The sequence below is a fragment of the Onychomys torridus genome, chromosome 23, assembly GCF_903995425.1.
Source record: "Onychomys torridus chromosome 23, mOncTor1.1, whole genome shotgun sequence".
Classification (NCBI taxonomy): domain Eukaryota; kingdom Metazoa; phylum Chordata; class Mammalia; order Rodentia; family Cricetidae; genus Onychomys; species Onychomys torridus.
Genome location: NC_050465.1, coordinates 24119525 through 24143207, shown reverse-complemented (window position 1 = coordinate 24143207; position 23683 = coordinate 24119525). Strand labels below are relative to the sequence as shown.

Genomic DNA, 23683 nt, shown 5'->3' with positions numbered 1-23683 from the left:
TTTTTGAAGTTTCAAGACTATACTGATTCATCCTAGCCATCATCATACTTTATTCTATTGATTTTATTTACATATTTTTACTGATTTATTGGTTTTTTTTTTTTCATTTTGATCATAGTGGGGAATGGAACTAAACTTCCACAGGCTAAGTATGCACCCTACCACTGAGCTCCGTCTCACAAAGGGCAGAGGTAATTGCTCCTGACATCACCAACATGCATGAAGAACAGCACTAAACTTACATATGTATATGAGGGAGAGAGAGTCCTATCCAAATACACATTCACTAAAAGTAGATGTAAATGTCTGGGTCAGAGCAGTGGCTGGAAAAATTAATTCTGTCTTCATCTGTTACAGTTTGAAATGAAAAGAGTCAGAGGCATAACCACGGCTGCAAGCTTGCTACCTGCCCTTCCGGTAAACTCAGATCTCCAGTCGGGAGTTTAGCTGAGTGTTAACAGTTTTAATCAAAGGCATGGGGTACCACTCCAGGCTGAGGAATGTCACCCACTGAAAGCCTTCAACAGCAATGCCACTCACCCCCAGGGCAAGAGGGCAAAAGCAGATGACCTTCATAGTTGCCCTTAGGGCTGAGAGGAAGCAGCAGTGCTCAGCCAGGTCCCTGACTGACCCTCCCCAGAGATGCTCCAGGCTCACCTCCCTCTTCACCGGGGTGCTGTGTGCAGCAGCGGCAGGAAACTGCTCTAGAGCTGGCGGCTCCCCGCTGCTTCCACTGGCAGGCTCTGGTCCGGGCTGTGCCCCTGCGTGCCCCTGAGGCCCTGCTGCCTCCTGGGGCTCAGCCTCCTGGTCTGGCTTGGATTCTGAGTCTGATCCTGATTCGGTCGTCATGGTTGATTGTTCTGCAAGCAGAAAGAGAGGCAAGAAGCTGTCATTAGGTGCAATGATCTTCCAGGAGATCCAATATGAAAGGGAGGACGGAGGTGGATGGGGGGAGCCAAGCATAGTCCTACACTGCACACCAGAGAGGCACTGTGTAGAGGTACCACAAAGAGTGGTGCTCACAGGGGCTCAAAATGGACACATAACACTGCAAAGCTACCAAGAAAACATCCTCATAACACTGGGCTGTAGGCAAGTCTGTAGGGTCTATTCTGAATTAGTGGTTGATAGGAGAGGGTGCAGCCCATTGTGGGTGACACCACCCCTGGGCTGGTAGTCCTGGGTTCTGTAAGAAAGCAGGCTGAGCAAGCCATGGTGAGCAAGCCAGTAAGCAGCTCCCCTCTCCATGGCCTCTGCATTAGCTCCTGCCTCCAGGTTCCTGCCCTGTTTGGGTTCCTGTCCTGACTTCCTGCAATAATGAACAGTGATGTGGAAGGGTAAGCCAAATAAACCCTTTTACCCCCCAACTTGCTTTTGGTCATGGTGTTTCATCATAGCAATAGAAACCCTAACTGGGACAAACACACCCTAAAAATTAATCTGTAAAGATCAACAGGGTCTCTTCATAACAGATCATGGCCGCAGACAAGATTGGAAAATCATCACAGTAATTAGGGTAGCAGATGAGGAGTATGTGCTTGCTGAATCTGTATATTCTAATATCTGTGAAGAACGAGCTATAAGATTAGATATTCCACTGGCTTCTCAACTCTCCACCGAGGACTCTCCCACCCCCAAATCTGCTTCTAGAAACAGCTAATGCCTTTCTTATTTGTTTTCACTTAGTCTTGCTATTTCCTTTTGAATTAAAAATATACAAATACACAGGAAGCTTCTTCACACTAGCAGCATCTATTCTGTGGCCGCAGGGCAGCATGTGTCCCCCTCTCTCCCTCCTTCAGTGTCTTTCCTGGATCCCCCCTACTGCCTGTGAACACTGAAAGATGACTTTGTCTCACACTCACAAAAACTTCAAACAAACATCTGCTACACCCTAAAAACATCTTGGTAGTCACAAAACTACCACCTCGTAACACAGTGCTAGGTTAGACTAGCATTCCATGCCTCAGTTTCCACATGTGCCAAATGGGAAGGCCAAACATGTTCAAACCCAAATAATAGACTCCCTCAGTCACTTCTGCCTCTTGCTCGCAGAAATGTCCCATGTCTTAAAGCACATTCTTTCTGTGTCTAGGAGAGATGCTATGCCAAGCAGACTTGACATTCCAGTAATTTGCATACGAACAGTAAACAGTCTAGAGATAATATGTCTTCTACAATTTCCTTTCACAATTCTAATCACCTGGTTTAAAAAAAAATATTCAGAGCAAAGGGCTAGTGTAATATCTTAAGTGAATGACATATGCCCTGGTATGTTATGGGATTATACAACTATGACCGGTGACTTTACAGGAAATCCACCATTTAGTAATTAAACTGTTTCCGTAAAGGATCATTACAAACATCAATCAGCGCTTTATCCATACTCTTCATGCAGGGTTCCTCCTCTTGGTCACTGGCTAGTTCTTCTGTTGAATAAAAGACATATCAACTTGACATGTGCTGAGCCACCCTAAGCAATGTAAATATCAAACCCTGAACAAGACTGTGTGTTACACTGCCATTACACATTAGCTTTTTAAACACATCTTGAAAGCAAACATTGCCTTTCCTTGGCCTGCTTATTCTGGAAGCTGGTATGAGTACAAAGGAATTGTGTGTGTGTGTGTGTGTGTGTGTGTGTGTGTGTGTGTGTGTGTGTGTGTGTTGGGGGAGGGTTAGCATTGTGGAATTTAGATTCTGTGATGAATTTCAGGAAGGTGAGAGATAGTTCTAGCAGTCAATTTATCTGAGGACCAAAGGCAAGCCAGTTAATGTGGTTTACCAGCAATTACAACACAGGACAACCCCCCCCACACACACCCTTCCTTCTAGCCCCAAGGACTGCTACATCTAAGGCAGTGCTTCTCAACCTCCTAATGCTGCGACCCTTTAAGACAGCTCCTCATATTGTAGTGACCTTCCAACCATAATTATTTCATTGCTACTGCAAAACTGTAATTATCCTACTGTTTTGAATTGTAATATAAATATCTGATGTGACCCCTGTGGGGGTCACAACCCATAGGTTGAGTGTAGTGGGTAGCCTTGGCCTGGAAGTTCCAACCCCCATTGAGGCTTCGGTAATGGTCATGCCTACAAGGCGGGGTTGAGAGAGGACGCTGAAGAGCCAGGAATATGAGGAGAGGCCTCTCTTGCTTGGTTCCAGGATGCTGGATGCTGGAGGTAGACCGAGCAGTGTTCTCCAGAGAACACCTCCGGACTGCACCATACCTTTCCCAGATCCTGCAACCTATCCCTTCATTTGTAAGTTACCCCACAAAATAAACCTCCCTTTTAACTATGTGGAGTGACCTTAATAATTTCACCAATATCAGCCTGGCTAGCTCAGTTGGTAGAGCATGAGACTCTTAATCTCAGGGTCGTGGGTTCGTGCCCCATGTTGGGCACCATCACCCCATTCCAGCTGGTGATTCCACCATGGCACTGGTGTGGCTCTTACAGCAAACATAACAGACCATTAGGACACGCCTGATCCTCATCTGATTACCTGGCAGCCCTAACTCTGAAAGTAGATGTCCTTGTAAACACGCCTGTTGGTCTTGGGGTTCAGGACATACCATTCACTCTGGCTCTCTTCCTGCCTGGGGCCCCTCCTCTTCTGAGCTGCAAGCTGCTTTTCTAGGCCAGCCCTACATTCAGTCCAATCAGAGAACTATTCTGAACCTTCTTCTCCAAGTTTTCTCCGCAGGAGGCTTCCCAGGGCTGTAAATATTTCCTGTGTCCCATGTCCCCATCCCCAGTTCAGATCTCTGTTCTGTGCTCAGAACTGGCATCAAAACCACCCACTTGCCAACATTCCTGAAGCCTTTCTTGCTCTCTCTCCCAAAGCTGTTTCTCCATATCCTCCTCTCCCTTGCCTCAGAAATGACAATGTTGTTTTTTTTTCAAGTCACGTTTCCAGAAACCTGATATTTCCCTTACCTTATTTATCTAGCTTAAAAAATTGATGGTTCTATTTCCCAAATCCACTTGGAACTGGCTCCCTGCCACTACGTGAGCCCCATGATTTCTCTACTAATTCCTTTTTACCCCCAATTCTCTTGCCAACCCCACTGCTGCTCACCTCTGTCTAATCTTCATAAAACATAAGTCCAATCTATGCTCACTGGTGGGAACCTTTTAGTAGCTTTCCAGTGCATACAGGTAAAATCTAAATTCCTAATTACCCTGGTCTTAAAAGCTATGGCTAGGACCCAACTCCCTGCTTGGTGGCCACTGTCTATTCCTTCCAACACAAAACGGCTCTCTTTACGTATCTAAATCATACCAGTCTTCTAGAAGCCTCAAGGTCTTGGAGACATGGAAGACATATTTTTTTCTTGCTCTTAAATAGTCAATTTCCCATTCTTCAAGTGTAAGCAGAAAAGCCCTCCTTGGTCACACAGCTGTTTTATATGTGCCTTAAGAGTTTCCTCTCTATAATTACCCGATAGTGTAGCCATTCTCTGTTCTCTTGAAATTGTATCTACATATCTCACGGTGAAATCCATGTGTATTTATGCCCCAATATCCTCAGCATCAAAATATAGCCAGGCACATGGTGCTATAATAATTATTTGTAGAAACTACCTTCTTTTATTCTTAGGTATACATACTTAAAGGCATAAAACTCTTCCTCTTAAGCAGGTCAAGCTGCACAACTGTCTTGCTTATGCAGAGAGCCTAGTCCAGTCCCATGGAGGCTCTACGGCTATTGGTCCACAGTTCATGAGTCCCACTAGTTTGGTTTGGTGGGGCCCCCTGGCAGTGGGATCACACTCTTTCCCTGGTGCATGAGTGGGCTTTTTGCAGCCCAGTGCCTATGTAAGTGGGACAACTTGCATAGCCTTGGAGCAGGGGGAGGGGCTTGGACCTGCCTCAACTGAATGTACCAAGCTCTGCTGACTCCCCATGGAAGTCCTTGCCTTGGAGGAGGTGGGAATGGGGGTTGGGTTGGGGGAAGAATACTGGGGGTGGGTGGGAGGAGGGAGGACAGGGGATCTGTGGTTGGTATATAAAATGAATAGAAAATTTCTTAATCATAAAAAAATTAATAAAAACCTCTTCCTCATATTTTTAACCTTTGGGAAAAGTCTCTCTAATAATTAGATTTTTGTTTTGTTAAGTAAAGAAAACTCAGTTAAGTTTCTGAACAGAAAACCATGCAAAGTAAAGATTTACACAAAGAATACAAATTACATAAATATGTCTGGGAAATGTGAAAAAAGAAACATTTGTGTTTCCTGCTACCCAGTGAGAAACATGAGGCTACAGTTAGTACTAAGGCAGCCTACTGGGATGCTATTGGTCCCCTCACTATAATGTTTTTGTCAGAAGAATGAAAGGCAAAGGTTTAGCTACTTCACAAAATCTCTATAAACAACAAACAAAACATCAGTCACTAAGTCATATGAATAGAAAAACACAAATGACTATGAGAAAAGGCATATTTTAAATAAAGCTCTACTTTTTCTATATCAAGGGAGTCCTTACATATAAATCATGTTCACATTATCAAAATAATTTTGAGTATCATAAAAGCATTTTTATTATGTTTTATGAATATCATATTCAGGATTCTTTGTTGTGTTGTTATGAGTAGCTTAGGAAATGGCAGCTATAACTTAATAATTGGATGTCAAAATTGTTACAAAGGATAGGCGAGATGACCAAGCAGGTAAGGGCACTTGCCAACAAGCCAGGGGACCTGAGTTCAACCTCCAAAACCCGCAGAGCAGAAGGAAAGGATTCAATTAAAAGTATAAAATTTCACTGGGTGGTGATGGTGCATACTTTTAATCCTAGCACTGGGGAAGCAGAGGCACCAGGATCTCTGAGCTTGAGGCCATCCTGGTATACAGAGTGAGTTTCAGGACAACCATAGACACACCAAGAACCCTGTCTAGAAAAACAAAACAAAAAGGCTAGACTCTCAATTCAAGCTATAAACATTTTAATCTGTTTCTTTTTATAATCTTTATGGATATGATATATGGAAATAGGGTCAACAAATAAGTGTATTATAAGTGTGATGTACGATGCTGCATGGATAACTTATGCATTTTAGTTTTCCAAGAAGCACAGACTAGAATAAGTTTCTTCCCTGATGCACGCAGGTGCAGAGATTGGGGCTCAAGCATGGAAGAGAAGGCAGAGACACAGATCTTCCCAATGGACCCATCAAATCCATACCTTTCATGGCCTTCATGTGATTTCTGTTTGCTCTTTACTGTTTACTCAACACAGGAGTATTTAAAAAAAGTGAACCTGTACCACAGACATCTCATATCAATGTAGGATAAACTTGTAGTTAAAAAGTTATCAAATATGGAGACTGAAGTCATAGTGTGAGAAAGGGCTCACTGTGTGAGGAAGCAAAATACTTTATCTAGGATCCCAGCCTCCACACACACAGCCAGCTGTGGTGAGGTGTGTCTTATCCCAGTGCTGGGTGGGCAGAGACAGGCAGATCCCTGGAGCTCACTGGCCAGCCAGCCTAGCAGGTTCAGTAAGAGATCACGTCTCAGAAAACATGGTGGAAAGTGAGAGAGTAAGACCCCAAAAGTTGACCTCCAATCCCTAAATGTGTGCACTGCAGCTGCATGTGAACACATAAACACACACATGTGTGTATATGTACACATACAATGTACAAAAACAGAAACTCTTAACTATGCATGCATCTCTCTAAACATACCATCACTCTTCAGGGTCACTCAACCTGAAATGTAAGAGAAATGTAAAGAAATATTCCACGGTTAATGTCAATGAATCTAGTTCTTACTGTGTCTTTAATTCTAAGACTTGTCTCCAGGGGGCTAGTTATTATGTTGACTTGACACTGGTAGAGTCATTTGGGAGGAGGGAATCTCAAATGAGAAAAAGCCCCCGTCAGCTTAGCCTGTGGGCAGGCCTTCATTTTCTTGATTAATGATGGATGTCGGGACAACATGTTCATCATAGCCATCTTGGACTGGTGGTATTGAGTTGTACAAGTGAGCAGGCTGAGCAAGCCATGATGAGCAAGTCAGTGAGCAGCACCTCTCATGGCCTTTGCACCAGCTCCTGCCTCCAGGTTCCTGCCCTGCCCTGACTTCCTTTGATGATGGGTTGTGATGAATGTGGAAATGTATGTAAAATAAACCCTTTCCCCTTCAAGTTGCTTTCTCACAGCAACAGAAACCCTAAGACAGACAGCCACGGGCAAGTGGAAGAAAAGTACAAAATGTGTGGATTCTAACAGCCACCCAAAGCTATTTAAATAAAAAATAACCTAGCATAATTTTTTACCTATGAATATCCCATATAACACCTTGTCTATCACCTACTACATGAATGACAGGACTTCATACCTCAAAATAAACGTGCATGCTACAATCAGTCTTTCTTAGGCATGTTACTATTTCCAGCCCCACACAGGTAATAGAGTGAGTGAAAACCATGGCTGTAATTTGATGACCTTTTATAAAATAGAACTTTCAAGGCTATAAGAGACAGCAAAGTAACAAACTTTTAAAAATGTAATGCTCTTAATGCTGGACTCTCACTAGAATCAATATCCAATTTCACCTACATAAAAGGACATAAGTTCATATTACACTTACACACACACACACACACACACACACACACACACACACACACGCACAGTGAACCCACCCTGTTGGCCTAGATGATTAAATTCAATTCCCTTCCCTACCTGTATGCCAATATAACCAAGAAACAAATGTTTTAAATAGCCACCAGGATGAAGCAACTAAAGAGAGTTCCTCTAACTTGGTTATTTCAATAAGTTCATACTATTCGTTCACTACTGTACCTCAATATCAAAACATTTCTTTAAATTAGATTTTCATGTTTACCGCTGGTCTGGATCTTCTTCATCACACCTTGCTTTCTTGGCGGTAACTTACGTCACCTTCCCCTTGCAGTAGACCTTCATCAGTATAAGGACTGTGACCATGGAGCTCTATTCACCCACAGGCTGAAAAGCCTCAACTGCGGTATATGAGAAGACAGCAGGACCCTCTCCGCTTCCCACTAGACACTTCCTATTTGCTTTTGAACAAATGCTTCAGTGTCAAACAAACAAACCATCAGCACCAACAAAACAAAAACTCAACTTGAAACAACGAAATCGAACAATATGCTCTTAGCCTCACGCCCCGCCCTTCTAAGTAGCGCCCACCTCCACCTCCAGGATGGCTCTGCTATGATTTTTCCTAGGGCCTAATTCTCTGCTCTCTCTTAGATCCGAGCCTCTAGGAAGAATCTAATGCTGTCACCACATCCTTCTCTTTGCTCAAGCTTTACACACTCCCCATTATCCTAGAAAGCTTACAAAGGTTCCCAGTGACCTTTTAGGAGCCAATAAATCTTAGGTGACACCTAATCTTACAGTGTCCGTGTATGACACTGCTGTTTTTCCGTCTCTCTTTTCTGGTTGGTCTGCTTCCAGTTGCCTCTTCCCATCCTCATTTCAATGCCAAGCAGAAATCCGTCTCACACTTTCCTGTCTTGGAAAGCTTATCCACTTCAATATCAGATACAAAGACAACTTCAAAATATATGTCCATCCACATGTGTCTTCTCTCTGGGTTTCAGACTCATCCAGACAGCCATCATTCTTCCAGCTCTACCTAGATCTCTCATGGGAACCCATCTCTAAGAGGTGACCGCCACCATTCAATCCCCAGTCTGCCCCATGTCAGCCTCCCTCATGTCAGCAAGTGGCCTCCATGGGTCTAGCTGTTCACACAGGGTTCACAACACCCTCTTTCTCCTTACCCAGTACTTTAACCCAGGCCACACACTGCCTATTGAGTTTGTTGTTTAAAGAAATAGTGGAAAGCAGTCAGGAAGGAGTCAAAGGCAGAGACACCCATCAGGTAAAAGCAGACCAACAATAAAGATCACACACACTTGTGCAAGGTCACCAGGTCTGCTGTGGATGGGACAGGAGGTGAGTGGGGTGGGCGAGAATATTAATCAGGGAAGAGGGAGGTAAGCAAGGTCAGTTGTGGAAGGTTTTCTGTTTTCATTCCAAGACTTCACTTGTTACATGGCAAACATGGTGGCATTCATAAGGATCAATAGGATCAAAGGGGCCAGCTGGACTCTGTCACCATTCAGTTCAAAAGCAGACCAAAGAATGATGGCCAGCAGTGGCCTAATTACTCTTCAAAATGCCCAACAGCCACATGCAGGGCTGCTCATCAACTATCTTAGAAAATGTTGACAGCACAGAGTTGAAATACTGCTTATTGCTAAAAGCAGGGACAATCCTGATACACATATATACATATACATATACATACACACATATATGTATATTATACAAAGATACACACATACATGTCAATACTAAGTTTAAATCATATAAGCCAACATCTCAACTCTGATAGTGTTGACTGATGTATAAAGATGATCCAAGAAGCACAAAGTTGGAATTTTTATGAATAGGTTCTAAGTCAAAACTGTGGCCATTGCAAACTTGGGGAAGACTAACAGGATCCACTAACAGGGGGATGACTTACTAACATGTCATATCTGCAATTCAGTGTTGTGACTTGCAAAGCTAACAAGACCAAATACATAAGTAAATAAATAGATTCAACAGTCCTCTACTTCAAGGACACTCATTCCAAGTGGTGACCCCGAGAGGCAGACCAATCCCTGTGTTAGGCTAGAACTCAGCTCAGGGAGGGGGCAATCAGCAGATTTGCAGAGGCAGAAAGCGTTTCCACGAGAAACAATACACATCTGATAGAAACACATTTACCTTCAGTCCCTAATTAAGTTACTAATTTTAAGCTTCAGATGTCATTAAAGCCCAAGTCTACTTTAGAAAAATTAAAGAGAAACTGGAGATAAAAATATCAAGGAAAGACCGTAACAGGCTGGCACAGTGGTAGAGGAGGAGAGTGCAAAGTGGTCAGGAGGACCTGGGTTCTTGACCCACCCGAGCCATGAGCTCTGTGATCTCGACAGAATTTGGTTTGGCTTTCTGAAACTCCAAAATTCTTAGGTTTACTAAGAAGCACTGTGGTGGTAACAGCATGAAGTTGGAGGAAGATCTGTTCTGGAAGGGAGGTCAGAAGACATCAACCGACACTTCTGACTAGGTCCAAGGTACACTGCTCCCTGGGACACGTAATCATTAGCACCCTAGCTGCTAAGAAAGCCAGCTTCATTCTACTGCCCAGGTCAGCTGAAGCTTCATTAACTACTGAAGCCCACTAAGGTTTTATTCAGCTCACTGAAAAAATGCACTTACTCAGACAATGGGAGCACGTTAGAAAACACACTTGCACCTAATAGATTTGAAAACTGGCTCGTTTTCTGTATGTTGTTGGCTTTTCAGATTAAAAAGGTTTTAGATGTATGGGTGAGCAGAAAAATTTCCAAATAAAGCTTAGGATACACATTCTGTATACATCTGCATATTTAAAAATATATTGATATAATAATGGACATCATATCTACCTAGTATTTTTTATTTCTAAATCCAATTGATGCCAGACACTAAAGGGTAAAATTCCCTGTCTCTAAAATACTATGAATCTTTACCTGCTTGTTTTCATAAGTTCCCCAAATACATTTCAACAAAAGATAGTTGGCTTTCTCTCTTGTGAAAGGAGGATTTGAGCCACAGGAGACCTTTAACAGACCTCAGCAACTCTACTGATAGAAGAGACAGCGTCCTGGTGGGTAGAACACTCTGAAATCAAGCCTATGGAGGGAATGGCCAGGAAAATTTTGTTCTAGGAGCTTTGCATCTGTGTATTCCACTGCATGAAGTTCTCCAAGCAGGGACTTTGGACTTGAGAGCTCAGGGAAGGGAAGCTGAGCATCCTAGAGTGTGGCTTGCTATTTCAAAGAAGAATACACATGGCCACACTGGCCAATACACCTGCTTTGGGCTGGATGTGGATCAGTTAAGGTTACAAATACTGGCCTCATCCCTGCTTCATGTATGAATCTATGCCTTCCTCGAACATTCCCAGAGCAGCTGTTCTGACTCCTGGGGACACATCAGATAAAGCTGTAAGAGTTCTCTCCTCTGATAGAGGCTACCTTCTGTTTGAAGGAGAAAGAGAAAATGTGTTTGTTTAGTCTCCATTAGGTAGATGTTTGTAAAGTCAACCAATTAAGGTAGATGGTGGCTACTTTAGGTTGAGTGATTAGAGATGGCACTTAAGCAATATTCAGATATCAAGAAGAATCTGCTACATGTTGATAGGGTGGGATTGAGATTATGCATACTGGGGCTCAGGCCTTGTAAAGGAGATGAGCTTGCTGTGGTCCAGTCACAAAACAAGTGCAGAGTAGCTGGGATGGGGAAGGTAAGGGAAAGGAGGAAGCAGCAGAGATGATGGGGCAGAGGCCAGGGCCTGCGGGCCAGTGCACGAGGCTGGGGTCTCTCCTAAAAGCCAAGAAGCATTTGAAGTAAGGAAAGAGAATCTTCTGGACACTTTCACAAAGTCACTCTGGCTTCTTGAAAGGAAGCACACATGTTATCAACGAGAAACCCATTTCCAGGCAATGGTAACAGTCCAAGTAGCAGGAAACACCCGAGGCCAGGGAGCACAGGAGAGAGAGTGAGTTGAAGAGGTATCCATCCAAGGCCAGGCAAGATTCCTGCTACAGCTTTTGCAAGGGGGAAAATGGGCCAAACCTATATCTTCCAAATGTTGGGTCTCATCAACAAAAAGGTCCCTAGGGGTGAAAGATTCCACTCTCCAACAGACAGTAAGGCTGGGAGCCCACCAACAAGCAGGTATCCCACGTCAACCACATTTCTACTACAGTGGTGGGTCCTCCATCACTTTCAACGCTGGAAGTCCATAGTTAACCTGGTGAGTAATCCCTACAGTCTCCAAGAGCAAGGCCTGGTCTTGTCTCTGACAGATGCCTTTCTGTGGCTTTGGTGATAACTATCGCCTCCCAGATCAGTAAAACATTCACATGTAGGTCTGCGGGGTACGACCAGACTTCATCTGAGAATTCACTAGAAGATAAATGCAACTAGTTCCTAATGTTTACACCTAATCTGACGGAGTCCTAGTCTCCATGGGATTAGCAGGAGTCTGTAATACTGCCACTAGGAGCCTAATCAGACACCATTTAAAGTTTCTATGAGGTCCACACAAGAATTCCTCTGGTACTACTCAAGGCTTTAATTTTCTAAATTGTGTACATGCCAGTTCTGTCTTGCTCTGAACTAGACCTAGAACAAACTCCCCACATCCAGCACAGGGCACAGTTTATCTACAGTTCTTTTATGTTTTTCATTTTAATGAAGTATTCAGCATACAAAAGAAATACTTAGGTGGTTGTTCCTGAGATTAGAAACTGCCAAAATAAAATCTGTATTTTTAGAAGTTAGCACAAATACTTGGGTTCTGTTTCCTCATAGCCATGCTTATAGCAATCCATTAGAATTCCCTAGCACTGAAATGGAGTTCAGAATTGACAATGACTTCATTTCCTTCACCCAAAGGCAACCCGTTAACAGTATTCTGGAGATTTTTATGAGGAATACATTAAATCCAAATAGAGATTTCAGAACATGATGAGATGCATAACAGCAAAGTCTCCGGTCTTTATGGTGGATTAAATCCTAGAAAGAATGGGTGAAAAAAACTAAGGATAGCTACTGTTCCACTTTCTGTCAGCTGTAAATCACTCTGTAAGAACAGAACTATCATTATGCCCTCAATGTATACAGTATAATTTAAACACTGCGGATTCATTTCTCAACTAGTCTTTAAACAAAGAACTGCCTCTCAACCAAAAACATCTTCCTGGCTCCCAAAAAGAAAGACTAGAGGACACTGGATCTTCAAGAGTTGGCTGTTGACAAAGTTTCTCAAAGCCTTTTGTGATGTTACTACTACTTAGCAGTGGGTTGGGCCCATGACAGGGAGAACAGTTGCTCTCAGGGGAGATACACACTCTTCCAAGCTTATTGTGACAGCTCTGTAATGGACATGTCCCTTGAATACAGGTCTGTGTATAATTCACACATACCACATGAGAGTGTTTAAATGATACTATATGATGAGAACAGTCCACAGTCAAATCTATATTTCTGCCTCCAATGTTTTGGAAATTAACTATGTAAAGATGTGTTACATTTGTTTATGCTGCAGAATGTTACTTTGTGTAAAGGTGTGTTACACTTGTTTCTACTGCATTTGTTTAATTATGTAAGGATATGTGTTTAATTGTGTAAAGATGTTCCATTTGTCTCACCTGGCCTGCCTAAGGCACCTGATTGGTCTACTAGAGAGCTGAACAGCCAATAGCTGGGCAGAGAAAGGACAGGTGGGGCTGGCAGTCAGAGAGAATAAATAGGAGAAGATGAGAGGAGAAGATGAGAGACACCCAGGGTCAGAAGCCAGGCTACTGCTAGCCAGCCAGAATAGAGATAGCAGGTAAGTAAGATGCACAGAAATAAAAGGTAAAAAGCTCCAAAGCAAAACACAGATAAAGAGAAACAGATTAAGTTGTAAGAGCTAGCAAGTAATGAGCATAAGATAAGGCCAAGCATTCATAACTAACAAGAAGTCTCCATGTCATGGTTTGGGAGATGGTTGATGGCCTAAAAGAAAAAACCTGGTATACTTCAACAGCATAACTTTCTTTCTCTCTCTCTCCTGTTCAAGTTGTACACACCAGCAAATCATCAATTTTCCATTTGACCTATTTTTATTGTAGAACGGGAAAATTTACCTACCTTACTAGATTATGTGATCATGTGTAATTCCATCTAGCCAATAGCCTGCCTGATCCCTTTTATTTAACATAACCCAGACAGTAGTAAATCCAACTTTTAGTAAAACTCTATTTTATCTTAAAGATTATTTTCCCTACTACTCTCTTTAAATATAGATGTGAAGGCACAAAGTCCTATGTTCTTCCTTCATAAAGAGAAGTCTTTAGCTGAGGGTGAACCTTCAGGATTTCATCATAAGTCACCCTTTAAAAAAATGTAAGATCATAGTTGCTTCTAAAGAAAACAGAAATGGCAACACCTACTTGCAGACTCTCAACAGCCTTGAATTTTTATGGTGGGCCTAAGCTTCTAAGCTGGCAAGGCTAAATTTTACTCAGTTACAAATTTGAGAATTAACAGGCCATTAAACTCCCCGGCGTTCCCTTTAAGAGGTAAGAGACAGAGACAGCACATTTCCCTACACTCTTGGCCAACACTATCTGGGAAGAATTTACCAGTACAAAGATAAGTTTGGCACCTTAATTCAGGAGCATGTTTTTCTATTACCCAACATCTGACTTTGCGTCTGTGAGAAATATGGTGTGAAGCACAGAGAAGGAATAAATTACAACAGACACTATACAGTCATAACCGCCACCACCAAGAACTCTTCCGGTTCCATACAGCTTACACTCCTAATTACCAGATTTAAAGGCAGGGAGACGGTTATGAGTAAGAAGCCTAGCTCATGCACCTTAGTGAGGCAGCCAATATATCCCCTTCTATCTAACGACCAGTGGTCATGATATTGGTGATTGGATAGTGCCTTATCCCTCAGTGCGAAGGGCAAACAGAACAACAAAGATGGCTGCCTCCAATAACCTGGGCATCTAATTCCCTATCCATCAAGGAGAGTTTTCAAGCAAATAAACCCTGAACAATATGAGTACATAAATGAGCAGTCTGTGTTTCTGTTATCTCGATAACAGGACAACAGCACAGAAGGCCTCACACACTGTTGGAGCCTTGTTAATTCAAGCAAGAGGCAGGGCGAGGAGCCAGCTCGCACGCTTTCTGCAGCCTCTGCGAGTCCTAAGGCTTTGATCTCTGCAGTTATCTCCTAATAGTAAGCTTCGTGCACACCCCAAAACTGGTCTCTGTAAGGACATGTGGTGATAATTAGAAACAAAAAAGAGAAAGCAAGTGAAGCCAAGGGCTTTTCAGGAACTCAGAGAGACAAGCTGTCCACAAATGTCATGTCTCCAGGCAATAAGTCCTGATGACCGGTGTGTGTAGCATGCCTAACATTACGTCATATCAATAAAGAAATATGAAAAAGCTAACCCTGTTGTAAAGAACTAAATGGACATGAAAATTCCAGACATCTACCACTGTTTTTATTCAATTCTTATGAAAATTATATAGAGTGAGGGTGATTAAGGATTCAAATGTTAATGTTTGGATACAGTGCTTCCATTAACTTAAAGTGACGCATCTAAAGACGTCTTGGAAAAATCAAGATCCAGGTCAGGCTGACCCCAAGCCCTTGGCTGTCCTGTGGCCTACTGAGCTGAGCTGTAATGAATACAGATTACTATTGCTCAGCTCCCTTCCTGCACAATATGCTCTATTGGATCAGTTACCCTTCAGCCTGAACATTTCCAGGCCACTTACTGCATCCCAAAGGCAAATGAATAGGATTTAGTCTTCCCCAACATTCTACAGTATGGCGCCTCTGATGCCTAACAACTAATTAATTCACAATTACATCTATCATGGCTCTTAGAGAGAGAGAGGAAATGGGGAGTTCTTCTGACATGTTAGACTTTTCTATACTCTGAAGGTCAAACAGACAATTGAGTTTTTCAATCTTCAAGACAAAGCTGAGGCCAACTATTTAATTATTCTGTTTTTACTGTATACATCATCTTATCATCCGGCTAGCTAGAATGGATGCAGACTATACAGAGTGTTCCTAATAAAGACCCCACTGGCATACAAATGACTTGCTTGCAAACAACGTCTCAGCAAGTTCTCCTGGAGGTTCCAATGAGAGGTTTCTTTCTTCCAGGACTGTGTTTCAGGTCTACACCCCTGATCAGGCTCCCAATTTACACCTGAAATAGGTGGCCAGGAACACTTTAGGAAAGGGGACCAGCTTCTCTCTTCTTTCCTGATTTGGAGGGAACTCAGCAGGCAAACCAGTGGCTTATGATTGAAGCTACACGCTGCTACGCTGATTATAGGGGCCAGTTTTCTCACACAATATACTGAAGAATGATTGAACAGCTACAAGGTGTGATGTTTTCTTCACATTATTTTTCTCCAATGGGCAACTAAGCCAATAAACAACTCTTTCAATTTTCAAGTCCAGATATCTCTAGATCAATGAGAACATACAGCCAAAAATACATTTGAAGAAAAATTGAAAGGCGTCAGCTCATCTCAAGAATTCTTATGGGTTCTTTGGTATTTTTGTTTAATGTCTTATCTTAGCAAAATGTGTTCTCCTTCATGTGTTGATAACCATTTAATTACCATGTTTTTCACAAGGAAATCAGTTTAAATCCTGCAGCTTGACTATTTGAAATGTTAACATAAAAGTAAGTTTGTCTAGGCAAAAGCTTTATGTGCCGCAATGGGACTCAGCCCTGGGTCCTCCCACCCCACCATCCTGAGGGTTTTGCACACAGTAGGGAAGGAGTGCACTGATCCCTCCCACCCTGTCATCTTGAGGGGTCTGCACACAGTAGGGAAGGAGTGCTGACTTCTCCCACCCTGTTAACCTGAGGGGTCTGCACACAGTAGGAAAGGGGTGCTGACCCCTCCCACCCCACCATCCTGAGGGGTCTGCACACAGTAGGGAAGGAGTGCTGACTCCTCCCACCCCACCATTCTGAAGGATCTGTACACAGTAGGGCAGGAGTCCTAACTTCTACCCACCCTCCTGAGGGGTCTGCACACAGTAGGGAGAGAGTGCTTGCTTTGGGCAGTGTCCAATGCAAGCAGATAATCTGCCAATGGAAAACAAACCGGGACACGAGTGGATATTGCTGGTTCTGAGGACCATGACATGGGGGTCTTCAGTCATCTGCCCAAAATGCTGATGAGTGATCATCCCACAGTGTTCAATCATCCTTCAGATTTTCTGTAAAATAATACTTTTATACTCAGAAGAAATTATGAATGGAAAGTGTCCCTGAAAGCCACATCTTACATTTCATATTCTCAAGGGTTCATTGATAGAACTCCACTGTGAGAGGCTGGAACATGGCAGGTCCAACACCTAATTACAAATATTATCTCGAACTTTCTCTAGCCTCTTTAACAGCTACTGACTGCCCACCCATGACTGACTGACGTCTTTGTGACTATCACTTGAATCACATTCGTATTAATTTGACAGACCACCAGCTTTTTGATTTGTGACTTTGTCTTTTACTATAAAAACATCATGAAACTGTTAAATCACTGGAGCATGGAATTTGGGGTAACCGAAAGCATTGTTCACAGGCCATGGTCACTCATATTTGACTCCAGAATAAACTATTTTCATATCCCTTTCAAAGCAAGGGCTGTGCTTTTTGATACTATCAAAAACAAATTAGCAAAATATTACTTATTAAATATGAATAGTAGTGAAAATTATATTTATCACTGTGTGTCTACATGTGTACATACACATTATGATATGATATATGTACATACATATATATGTATATATATGTGTGTGTGTGTGTGTGTGTGTGTGTGTGTGTATGACAGAGAGACAGACAGACAGACAGAATCTGACTGACTCTGTGCTTACCCAAATGTTGCCATGAGGATGTCTTCCTTAATTGCTTTACCTTATTTCCTAAGACAAAGTCTCTCACTGAACTTGACATCTCAGCTGGGCTTGGCCAGCCCATGATCTTCCGGGACCCACCCATCTCTGCTCCTGAGCTCTGTGGTAATGAGCATGCACCGCCATGTCCAGCTTTTACACATAGGTACGTTCCTGGCCCCTCTCCACTTCTTTCACAAACTTCTACCTAATAATGTATTTTACTCCCAAGTTACTTCGTGTGGAAATCATTACCATTTGTGAGAATGATGCTGAAGTACATACTCTTTATCATCCTTTGTTAACAAGTTTGGCAGCCAGGAGGACAGAGCAGAGATACAAGGCTTGCAAAGGGTGATGCATTTGCAAAGGGTAATGCATTTGCAAAGGGTCATCCACTCAGAGCCATCTAGAGCTCTCTTAGAATTATAAGTTATTCAGACCTAAAAACAGTTGTACAGAACCTCTGTATGAAGAATTTTATTACATGCCCACTACTATCTCAAACTAAATCTTCCCCCAAGTCCCTCCACCACAGCCTCCACACCCCCAGGGTCTTAAAACAAAGTACATGCAAATCAACAAAACATGCACACATGCCTACAACTCCATGTGCTCCTGTTAAAAGCTGGTGTACCCTTCAAACACCTGAAGAGTGACCATCTTGCCACCTTATGACGGCACACTGTACCTTCAGCACCACCACAGCCTCATGCCTCTGCTTTCAACTTCCTCTTCCTCAAACTGGACTTCCTCACTTGGCCATTGACTCCAGTAATTACCCACAATTCTGAACCCGACACCCCTCTGTGTTTAATGCTTGGTCTCCACAGCGGCACAATTGGGAAAGTCTTTTTTTGGTGGAGACTACAGATAAGTTAGGTATTGGGTGCATGACAAGGAGTCATTGGAACCTAATCATTGCCCCGTCTTTCTTTTTTTCCTGAAGGCCCTGGGGCAACAGTTCCTCTTGGTCCTGCCATGATGTGATGTGATGTGCACACATCTAAGTGACCACAGACAGAAGCCTAAGCCATGGACCCAAACAAGCTGTTCTCAGGCATTAAGAAAAGCAGTCACAGTTACATTTCACCAAGAGTAAGAACTGTTAGCCCTCTGTGGATGAGGGCATCTTCAGTCCTTGACCAGGAACCCATTCTCTAGTACCAGTATCATGGAAGATCAGAGCCACATCCTCCTGACGGTTCTCAACAGTGACAGATTCTTCCAGGACTTTCTAAAGCAGGCCTTAGGAACTGCCATGATTCGCCTCCCCAAAGCCTACCTCTAAGGTTGGGGTGCAAACGGAAGTAACCTTCAGGAGAAGGTTTGCATAATGGGGCTGAATGAAACCAGACTCACAGCACACCCTCAGCTAGCTGGCATTAGAAAGACCTGCACACTAGTAAAAATAATCCCAAATACATGGAGACTATGAGTTCCAGATAGAGACAACTACAGAGGAGCACTCACTCTCCAGAAACAACTACAGAGGAGCACTCACTTTCCACAGACAACTCAAAGGGAGCACTCACTCTCCAGAGACAACTCAAAGGGAACACTCACTCTCCAGAAACAACTACAGAGGAGCACTCACTCTCCAGAAACAACTACAGAGGAGCACTCACTTTCCATAGACAACTCAAAGGGAGCACTCACTCTCCAGAGACAACTCAAGAGGAGCACTTTTTAACATTTGTCTGAGGACTAAAGGGAGCATGTTGACAAAGAAACAAAACCCAGAGCAACCACAGCAGCACACTAGGACTTGCTTAGATGATGTTTAACTGTAAGCAATTTGGGATGAGCCCTGTCTTTTACAAGGATAAACAATAAAAATCAAAGATACCCCTGAGCGGTCACTGAGCAGATTCACACCAGCCACCCTTTGCTTATATAGTGACCCCCCTTTACAGACTATGTTCGAAGTCCAGCTCTGTCCCTTGCCAGCTATGGAGAGTTTAAAGGACACTAACTGTCTAAACATCAATTTCATCACTTGTAAAATAGCGACAAAATATATCTTAAACTGATAGTAAGTGTGTGCATACTGGATGGTATCTGATGTGGTGCAGTGTGCACAGGAAGCACCAGGGGATGACTGTCACTGTTTCAGGTCAGGAGAATGTCTCTTGTGGCCACCTCCTGGCTAGAATTTATGCCAGTATTAATGAGAAAAAAAAATGGACGGCTTGTTAAACTCAAATAATAAGTGGGGCCAGGTTCTTTAAAACCAATGAAATACTACCCATTCCTTCAGCCCTCTCTAGGCTGTGAGGATCACTCATGCCCACATGATCAAAATTAACAAGAACCAAATTATGAGACAGGTTGAACTCTCAGGTCACTCTGTCAGAAAAATAACAACAGCGTCTATAAGTTTTAAGCACTCATCATTGCCAATGCAGGCCCCTAAAGTCTGGGCTTGGGGGAATAATTATCCTACCCTAGGAGCATCTCAGAAGGGGGATGAGGGCAAAGTGTCCAGTCAAGGCTGTCCCAGGGACAAGGATCCCCCGATGAGCTGGGGAGATGATGGAAAGAAATCTGCTAAGAAACAAGGCCACAACAACAACAAAATCCCAATTTCCAGGGCCTACTTATCTACACAGTAAATATGTTGTCTTCTCCATTTAGCTTCCCAGAGGCATCAGTAAACAGCAAAAATATCTGTGCTACTTCCCAAGTGCAGCCCTCTCCCTGGTGATAGGAAGAAACAACAATTTACTACAGTTCATCTTTACATTAACAGGGGCCGAATCCTGCAGAAGGTATTCACTCCACTGAAGCATCCTATTTGTTCCAAAGCTTTGCCTTCTGTTTTCTGGACACCCTCACACTCTGCATTCCTGTATATCTGCTGTTACACATGGCATGCCTAGTGAGAATCAGAGGTATTGGTGACTTCCACACAAGGATGGTCACAACACCCAGACCAGCTAAGCAGAGGGCAAACACTAAGCAAGCAGGATTATGAGAACAAAGATGATTCTGTGGGATGGCAGGCTAAAACCATCTGCCTCTCAGGGAAGATTATAAGGTCAACTGGGGCATCAAGGTCCAGCATCAAGGTCTCATCAGCAAGATGCCATGGAAAGTAATTAAAGTCATGATTGTGGGCTGGGGTAGAGCTCAGTGGTAGAACATGTATTTAGCAGGCACAAGGCTCTGAGTTCCAGAACCAGTAACACACACACACACACACACACACACACACACACACACACACTTATGTATACACACACAAATATACACACAAAGGCACTCACACACAGACAGACACTCATAGGTACATGCAGGCACACACACATATACAAGCACAAACAGAGACACACATACACAAGCACAAACACAGATACACACACCTAGGCATGCACACACAGACACACACACACAGGCATAATAGAGATATACACACAAAGGCACTCACAAACAGACATACACACAAAAGCACACACACACAGACACACACAGACACACATACACAGGTACACACATCGGCACATACACACATATACACAGGCTGGGGCAGCTGTCTCCATGGAACATAAAGGTGCAATGAACAGAAGTAAATGTGGAGGGAAGAAAGACAGTGGGGAGTTTTTAAATGGGACTGAAGACATTAATCTTCCTATTTCACGGTTTGGTGCCCCGCCACCACGCTAATTTCAAAGGAATCCTAAGAGATCAGAAAGTAAGTCGCCTGGCCATGACCTGCATGCATTTATATACCCAAACTACTGCTCTGGCAAAACAGCTGTGGGGAAAAGACATTCTGTCCACCTTCTCTTCAGAGTATTTCATGCCAGTGTCTGCAGAGAGGAGATTGCTATCATTCGCCATTGTTTTGATGTGTGAAATTGTTATTTTAATCATCTCACCCTTCACCCATATTCACTTAGTTAACCCAACCTTCAGTAATACACACAGCCAACTGTCACTACTCACAGGTACTAAACCTGCAGACTCAGCTTTCCACTGATAAAACATACCATGAGCAAAAATTCCATCTGTACAGAGTATATGCAGATTCTTCTGCATTATTATTCCCCTGCCACAATCTATGCATTTACACTCTATCAGGTATTATACGCAATCTATAGGTGATTTAACAGAATCTGGAGAATGTGTACAGGTTAAAAAAAAAGCTGAACAGCTTATCCTTTCATGTAAGGGAGCTGCGCACTGGTGGGTTTTGGAGTTCTTTCCATGGATCCTGAGGGATCTGTATAGTCTTCATTTTAATTTGCCCTGTTTTTTTTTTAAACTTTATCACTGAATATATTCTGTACTATAATTATTAAAATAAATACATGCAAACATGTAACTCCAACCCAGACTCTGACCACAAGTTGCCTGTACTACTAGAACACACAAAGTTTCTAATGGAAACTGCAATGCTATGCAATGCAATATAATACAACACAACACAACAGATGTTTCTAATAGGGAAATCAGAGCAAGTTGGTATTACAGGCCTCACTTTTCAAGTAATGGTTAAGAGTTGACAAAAACAAAAACAAAAACAAAAAACCCCAAACCTCTTTTTTTCTCATTTCAGCCAAGGCATTACTACTAATACATGGTAAATATGTTCTACTTCTTTATAAAATCAGTTCTGGGGACCCAGGGAATATGTGTCCCTAAAGGACTTCTGGTCTACCAACAGGTCTGTGCCCAGATTCCAGGGGAGGACATGACTGTAATACTCTTAGTAATGGGAGTTCTGTATGAGTAGAGGCTCCACAGGGACCCCTTCCTTCTTCTAGGAGCCAAAGTGAAACATCACCCCTTTATAAAACCAAGCCCAGTCAAGCAGACAGAGGAACCCCTAATCAGTGTCTGGGAGCAGTACCAGCTCTGCTCTACATTCATTACCACAGTGCCCAGCTTGACCCTGTCTCTTCCTCAGCAGGGAGCAAACAGGTTTTACCTTCCTGTTTCAGTGTCCACACTAGTGTGTGTTTCCCCATGAATGTACAGTGGACAAGCTAATCTAGGAGTTGTTCTAAAGAATACTCCATTCACCTCAAATTGTACTTGATAAAATTTAAACTGCATCAACTTTCTTTTTCCCTTTCACACTAGATCTACTTGACTACTCACTTATAATAAACAATGATTTAAAATTCACTGTCGGCATCAATGTACTAAAAAATACCAAAGGGGGGGGGGCATTTGAAATAACTTTGTGCCATGTTTCTTTTCAAAGTAGAAAATCATTTAGAAATGTAAGGAGCCAACATTCTAGAAGGACTAGGACTCTTATCACATAACAAAAGCACGAGGAGAGAGGCAATTCTTTGGACCAAAGACTTTCACTCTCCACTAGTGACAGGCCAACAGATGACTGTCCGTAAGCTTCTCGCATCTTCCTGTCCTCGGTGAACCTTTCCGTGAGTTTGATCCAAATATTAGCACCTTCTTTCATAAAAGGGGTAAAAACACAAACAACAACAAAAACCTGTCAAATTCAAGCTAAGTTCCCTTCTCTCCAGTACCTTCTTTAAAAACCTAACAAAAAGAAGCAGGAGGGGAGGTTGCAAGTGTTTACCCTCACTCTTTCGTTTGCTAGCGTTTTTCTGGGGGTGAATACCCAGCTCCCTGATTTACAGAAAGAGAAAACCTGGCTTCCCTCTTCTGTGAAGAAAACAGATTGATTTCTTCACAGTGAATCTAACAATATGGAAATGAGTTCTGGAGACTCAGCCATGGTGGTGCTTCTCTGTAATGACAACATTTGGGAGGAGAAGCCAGGAGGGTCAGGAGTTCAAGGCTCTTCTCATAGTGAGTTCAAAACTCAGCCTGGGCTACATGGGATCCTGTTTTAAACAAGTTTATTTAGTCAAATATCAATTGAATTCCCTTTTCACAATACTACACTGAAGCTTTCAAGGGTCTATTTTGTTTTCTGCATTCACCTCCTAAAATATCAATATTAGTAATTTTTATACGACCCCTAGCACTCAGTTCAAGTTCACATCCTGACCTTCCAGGTCCACAAAGAACACTCCTCACCTAGAAATGAGTGTTACAGATGGAGTACAAAAACCATGAAGAGCCACCATGCTTGACACTGAGACTGCATGAAGGTTTAGCTGCCCCTAAGTAGTTTCAAAATAATACCTAACTAA

The 23683-nt window shown here is 42.8% G+C and overlaps 1 protein-coding gene and 1 non-coding gene across 17 annotated transcripts in view; one reads left to right on the top strand and one right to left on the bottom strand.

Moving 5' to 3' along the window:
- Positions 1–23683, bottom strand: part of Epb41l3 (erythrocyte membrane protein band 4.1 like 3) — a 225019-nt gene that overhangs the window by 82629 nt on the left and 118707 nt on the right. For 14 of the 16 annotated variants that reach the window (XM_036173598.1, XM_036173597.1, XM_036173605.1 and 11 more), the window contains one exon: positions 658–860. In XM_036173598.1, the coding sequence (XP_036029491.1) occupies positions 658–860 (203 nt within the window). Of the gene's footprint in view, positions 1–657; positions 861–23683 lie in introns of those variants that run through there. The other 2 variants (XM_036173611.1, XM_036173602.1) reach the window with 1 other exon arrangement.
- Positions 3338–3410, top strand: Trnak-cuu. Its single transcript has one exon. It is a non-coding gene; the product is annotated as a tRNA-Lys (tRNA).